The 6,501-nt window shown below is 33.2% G+C and overlaps 1 protein-coding gene across 8 annotated transcripts in view; it reads left to right on the top strand.

Annotated features, from left to right (window-relative positions):
* DENND1A (DENN domain containing 1A) overlaps positions 1–6,501 on the top strand; it is a 407,524-nt gene that overhangs the window by 66,195 nt on the left and 334,828 nt on the right. For 2 of the 8 annotated variants that reach the window (XM_023760104.1, XM_023760106.1), the window contains exon 2: positions 5,555–5,598. The exons of 5 other annotated variants lie outside the window; for them this stretch is intronic. In XM_023760104.1, coding sequence (XP_023615872.1) covers positions 5,555–5,598 — 44 coding nt within the window. Of the gene's footprint in view, positions 1–5,554; positions 5,599–6,501 lie in introns of those variants that run through there. One more of the 8 variants, XM_023760110.1, reaches the window with a different exon arrangement.

Here is a 6,501-nt window from a genome sequence, read left to right on the forward strand (position 1 = left end):
CTGTTTGGGATTTTATTGTAGGTGTAGATGGTGACCTGTTCTTGTTTTATCAGGCTGGCCTCCATGAAGCAGTTTTTGAATGTATTTTCAATGCCAGTCTTGAGGGAAAAGACTAGAATAGAAAGAAGCATGAATTAAAATTGGTGATGACTCAAAGTTTTTATGTCAGGTAATCTTCATGTTTTAGAGAAAAAAGTTAATACCTGAATAGATTTTTTTAAAACTAAGAAATGCCATTTGTACATGAAAACCAAATGTTTACTTAAAGTACTTTGAAATGATTTTTAAATTAGTGAATTATATTCCTTTTTAATTTCAGGATAAAAATCTGTATTTTAGAATCAGTAATTTTTAATTTAAAAACATTTTAAAGGAAAGACAACAGAAACCATTTTATTTGATTGTCGAGGAAAAGGAAAACATTGATTTTTTTACTATAAAACATTTCTTTCAAAAATATATTATTTTTAATAAGTAAATTTTAACTATCATAAATGGAATAATTTACTAGAATAATTGTATTTAGTTACAATGCTAACCTAGTGACTCAGGTATTTTATCATGTAAAGTAAAGCTGGCTGATTTTTTTATAGCTATAATAGGTTTAATAGGTAGTGTCCTTAAAGCTCTTTATTAGTTCAGTGCGGTCCAGTTTGCAGTCATACTATCAAGAAACTAATTCTACATTATACAAAAATATTTAATTTTTTTTTCTTGATGATTAAAAGAAAATTTATTTCTGATTGTGTTTTGGGGAAGATTGAGCTTATTCTCAAAATATACAACTTCTCAAACTATTTTCTGAGAGTCTACATTTTTTAGTGTATAAAAGTTGAAAATGTCATTAGGGAAAGAGCAGTGTAATGGACTATTACTGGTTTGCAGCATATTCCTATCTTCTCATCCAGAAAATTAAATCTGATTACAGTTTGGATTAACATTTATGGTTGTTGGGGAGAGAAAGATAGTATCTTAAACTCCATGAAATTGAGCGAGATTATATCGTTTATAGCTAATTTTGAAGTCTCACTTTTAAAGGGCAGATTTTTTATAATTGTTAGCTTTAAATACATTCAGTAGTTTGTCTCTTATTGACTGAAATATACTAGAGATAATGACTAGATAAATTTAGTAGGCATTAAATGCAATATTTTCTGTCTTGATTCCTAACATGTTAAAAGTGAAAGCAGTGTAGATTCCTGGGTTAACGGCCATATTTGCAGTTTCTCTTAAATTTTCCTAAAAAAGCTCCGATTATAGAAGATTGTAACATTTGGTTAGTATGCAGTTGTTATGCCTTTCATAGAAAATGAAGACAGTGTATTTTTTAATAATCAAGTTAAAGTGTTATGCTTTGACTCTTTAAGTGGAGTCCACTGGTGTGACAGAGAAAAAGGAAAATAATTTGGTGAGGGTGTGTGTGTGTGTGTGTGTGTATGTGTATACACATACTAGTTACTGATGCACAAATGAGCCCTCATACATAACCACAGTACTTTTATGAATTATTTGCATTTCTGTTGTAAACGATCTGTCTACCACGTTTTCTAGGAACTTTGAGCCTAAGGCAGAACTCAAGGTTTTGGAGCCTGTGTAAAATAATTTATAGCACCTTTCTAGTAAGTCTTGCCCAAACTCTTATTCTATTAATTAAACATCCTGTGGCAATCTGGTATATCTTAAAGATTTAAAAGTATATTACAGTAGAAAACTACAAAACATGGACTATTGAGATTGAAGAATATTAGCCTTCCTCCTCTTCCTCCTCCTTCTCTTCTTCTTCTTCTTCTTCTTCTTGTCTTCTTCTACTTCTTCAAAGCAAGACATTTTTGAGATCAAACTTTTTTTTTGCTGTGAAGACATAGCCTTCTAAGCATGCTCATGTTCTGTGCCTGAATGAGATTGTGCTATTGGGAGTCTGTACTGTGAAATGTCTTTTAAATATGGAGATGTGTCTTGTGGCCTCCAGAGGAAGTGGCGCACTTGTTCTGTGTGGGGACAGCCTCTTGCGTGGCCATGGTGCTGGGACAAGGGTAGTGGCCCATTACATTGGGATAATGTGAAGCTTTATTAGGCTTATGTGGCTAAGAGAAATATGCCATCTATCATACCATACATCTTGTTGGCAAGATATTTTAAATATGATTTTTGTTGTTGAAAAGTATTTCCCTAGGAAATGATTTTTAATTTTATAGTAAGGTATTATTTAAATTAGGAGAAAGTTGCTGAGAGAAGGATAAGGGGGGAAGAGGGTGCTATGTACTACTATGTTCTTAATTTTCTGTCAGGGACAAATCTTAGAGAAAAAGCTTGACATATGCCAGTAACTCTATTCTTACTGCCAACTGCCTAAGCAAATTATGTTACTTTTTTTAAAGTTAGCTGTTTGGTGACACTGTGTTTGGAGGTGAGGGTATGAATGTGAGAGGTGTTTTGGAGCATTAGCAATTATAGCATTGGATGGTGGATAAAGAAATAGATACATAAATATTAGACCGATGCACAGTTTTCCAGTGTATGTTATTTTCCATATAAAGATATAGAACATTTCATAAAATGTTCCCAGACCGTTTAAAACTCAGAAATGCAGCTGATGCAATGAAATACATAGAGTACTTGTAAAAACATACAGACACGCAAGTGGATTGCTGCCAGACAGAAAATTTAAAGGCGGTTTGCTTAACTGCGGGGTGCTAGGTTTTGTACATGTGCCATGCTGAAACTGTTAGTAAGGCGGGTGTTGTGTTGCTTGAGAAAAGCAGATTGTATTTGGACCTTTTTAACTCAGATGTTTCCAATGTCGATATTTTGGTGACATTGTGGCATAATGATCAACTCACTGTGAAAAAGGATTTCAACCTACTGTATAAAATAGGCATTTTAAAGAAATTCAAACAAATTATTTTTAGTTTTTGTGTTAATTTTTACAAAATGGCTTTCATACTTTTATTAACTATGAGACTGGCTCTCTGAGCTAATTGAATGAAACTTTATAGGTTGGACTTTGGTTTTAAAAAACATTGCCTTTTTTAAAAAAAATATTGTTTTAGAAGAGTGTTAAGGACCCATGAAATTTGCTTTTGTAACCTTAGGGCCTTAAAGAAAGGAAGTAAAAGTTTTATGCTTGAATCATAGTAAATAAAATTCATGTATTATCTTGGAACATGATTCTGTTAAAATCTAGGAATCTCACTCTAGGGTTAATTTTAGGACATTTGAAGGACTTAAGTTGGTGGTGTTTATTACATTGCCCACCATTGAGGCAGTGTTTAGGATAATATGGTTTGAGTGACCCTCATCTTAAAATAGGTCAACTTTTCTTTTTATCCGTGTTTCCTCCTCTTTTTCAATTCTATGTTGTATATATGAATTAAATACATTTTAAAGTAACAAGTTAATCATTAATGTAGTTTTTTTTATTAATATAGTTGGTTAAAGAGATTTAAAAACCTTTCTCTAATCTATAGCAAGAAATATATATTTTTAAATTAAAGAATATACCACAAATTTTGGTTTCTGATGTTCATCCCCTCACCAAATGGTAAAAAAAAATAAAATTTTTGGTTTTATTCCATCTTTATTTTCATTGGTATTTCTGGTTCCCAAGGAGCACAACTACTACAAGAAAGGGGACATGATATTAAAGATTTATATATGAGTCATTTTTGTCTGAAGTTTTCTGCTTGAAGAGTAAGTGTTAACCACCTGACAATTGGAAGAAAATGAATATGCCTTAGACTATTTTGTGGCTTTCCCAACCTCTGTTTTACAGTGTATTTCAGTGTCTTAGAAGTACATTTTCTTTTTAAATCTTTTAAAATCTTTCTTTTTAAATCTTTTTTTGGTCTTGGGAACAAATTTTAAATCCTAAAAAACCACTTGTTCCACCCCACCCCTATCAAGTCATTTTTGTATGTTTTAGGAATTATAGCCATTGCCCTCTTTTTTAGAGGTCTGTTGGGCATTTGGCTGTTCCTTTATTATCTTGCTGGCTAATTCTTCCCTGTAGAACTACCTGTTGCCGTTACCGCCCTCTGACCTCCTGTCTTAAGAGGACCAAGTCCTTGTGTGATTTTAGCCCTTCAGCCCAGAGAGAAGCAGACAGTGTATTCATTGCCCTACCAGGGCAGCCCTGCACAGTACTGCAGTAGGAATTACACCAGAATTCCGTTAGTCATACTGTAGAAGCGCCAGTTCTCCCTTCTAGTATTTGAAGATGAAGGTAAAAAAAGGCATTGATCCTTAGTTTTTAAGTCAACCAGAAGATACTTCAAGAGCTGAAACGGTCTACAGATCCTTTAAGTTTTTTGCACCACCCATTTTGGGACTCTCTGCTCTTGATGTGATCTTTTGAATATTCTTGCTTTTGTTATTAGTCTTAGGTTTTGAAAAGTAATGTCCATTGACTTTGATGACAAAACAGGTATTTCTAGGATTTAAATATAATATGTGAATAGATCCTTAGTTTTCTCTCTTTTTGATTCTTCCCTGCAAAACAATTACCTGCATTTTGGTTGTGATTTGAAGGGTTTTAACTTTTACGTGGATTCATTTTCACAGAGAAGTAAATTGGTGTTTTAAAACATAGATATGAAAAGTGAGTAGTATGTATTGTGATGATTGTGAGAAAGGACCCTCAACTATTGTGCTTTTCCAAAAGCCGTTTGCATTGATACATAGTTTCTCAAATAGATATTATTCTGATACTCCCCTTAATGTGTCTCCGAGGAACCAAATCTTTCTTTTATTGGAAAAGATTGAATGGTTTTCTAATCAATAGCAAATGGAGTGCTAATAGCTTTTAATTAGTACACTTCTATATTGACTTAAAGACAGTGGCATTGGATTATCTTGCAACTATGATTGAAGAATGGTTACTAAAGTGACCCCTTTAGTAACTCCATTTAAGCTGAATGTCATGAAAGGTGTTTTCATTTATGTATTTTCTAGTTTCTGAGCAAGTTTAAATTTGTTTACACTGGTAAGCTAAAAGTGTATTGTTTTGTTTGTTTTGAAGACTTTACCTAGTTTTATCTGTATTTTCAAGAGCTTTACTGTAAGTATATTTTATTTTTAAAAGCAAGGAATTTTGCATTTGTTCATTGAAAGAATTCTCTCACTCTCACTGCCCTAACTTTCCCCTCCCCCACCTCAATCTGAAACTGGTGTTAAAGGTGGTTTATCAAGCCTACATCTGTAACTATGAAAAGGAGGCTTCTGATTAGAGAAGAAAAGTCAAGCAGTTAAAGCTCATTTTCTCTGGAAAAAATATATTGAGGGCAATTTGCAGCTGGCGAGGTTTTTGCATTAGGTAATAGTTTCAAGTTAACAGTAGCATCAGGTCTTTAAAATTTTTCTTTTTTATATTTCTGGAGGAGGGTAATGGGAGTGCCTCCCTGAGCCCTTCCTTGTGCTCATCAACATAGCAGCCTCAGCTGCCCCCCTTGGATCCCCTGCCAGGGCTGCTATCATCTTCTGATCAAATATTAATGTGTGATCCTCTGCTTGCTCACTAATCCAAAGCCAATTAATATTATCTGTCAATTATTTACAGATCCTGAGGTGCAGAGGCAATTCCCAGAGGACTACAGTGACCAGGTTCGGAATGCGTAATTAATTTTTTACATGACAAAATTTATTTCAGAGTTGTTCAACATATTATTACTGTTCTTTTTTACTGAAAGATAAATGAATTTTTAGAAGGGAAGAGAAACAGTAATTAGGAACCCAAGACAAAAAGTAAAACATTCAAGTAGGATGGAAAATATTGGTGCTAGTTTGGGGTGTTACCTTCAGGGGAAAAATGCACAGAAAGTAAGGAAGAAAAATCTATCACGAATTTTACTTTTTACTTTAAGCTATGCTACAGTCTGCAGTTCATTAGGAAATCATTTGGATTTTTTTTGTTTTGTTTTGTTATTTAAGTGTCAAGAACCAGTGTAACAAAAAGGAGGAGGAGGGAACTTTATAACATATTCTGGGATTTGAAATAGATTATGGAACTATTTGTTGTGGTAGTACTCAAAGGAGAAGATTACAATTGCAGGAAGGGTCTTTAGGGTGGTGAGAATAATTGTAATGATGGTAGGGAAAGTTAAGATTGGCCAGTTGGTCCTGCCATCTTGAATTTCTTGTGTTTTGCAAGCATAAAATGCAGTGGAAGGAACTATTTAAATCACAAAATATTGTTGAAGTTCTGATGCTGCTCTAATCTTGATAATTAGATCCAGGTTATGCATTCTGGATTCCAGCTTCACTCTTAAGAAACATTAGAGAAAAAGAAAACGAAAAAGAAACATTGGAGATGTTTTGTAAGTTTTGGGGGCACCTTACATTTTTAGTTTAAATTTGCAATTTAGTATGCTTTTTAAAGTAGTTTTTAAAAAAAGCATCTTTGACTATGGTGAATAAAAAAAGTATAAAACCTTTCACATGTGGAATATTGTATGCAATATAACATATATCTGAGGTATAACTACTTAATTTTGTTTGTTAAAAAAG

The sequence above is a fragment of the Myotis lucifugus genome, unplaced genomic scaffold (assembly GCF_000147115.1).
Source record: "Myotis lucifugus unplaced genomic scaffold, Myoluc2.0 scaffold_173, whole genome shotgun sequence".
NCBI classification, from domain to species: Eukaryota; Metazoa; Chordata; class Mammalia; order Chiroptera; family Vespertilionidae; genus Myotis; species Myotis lucifugus.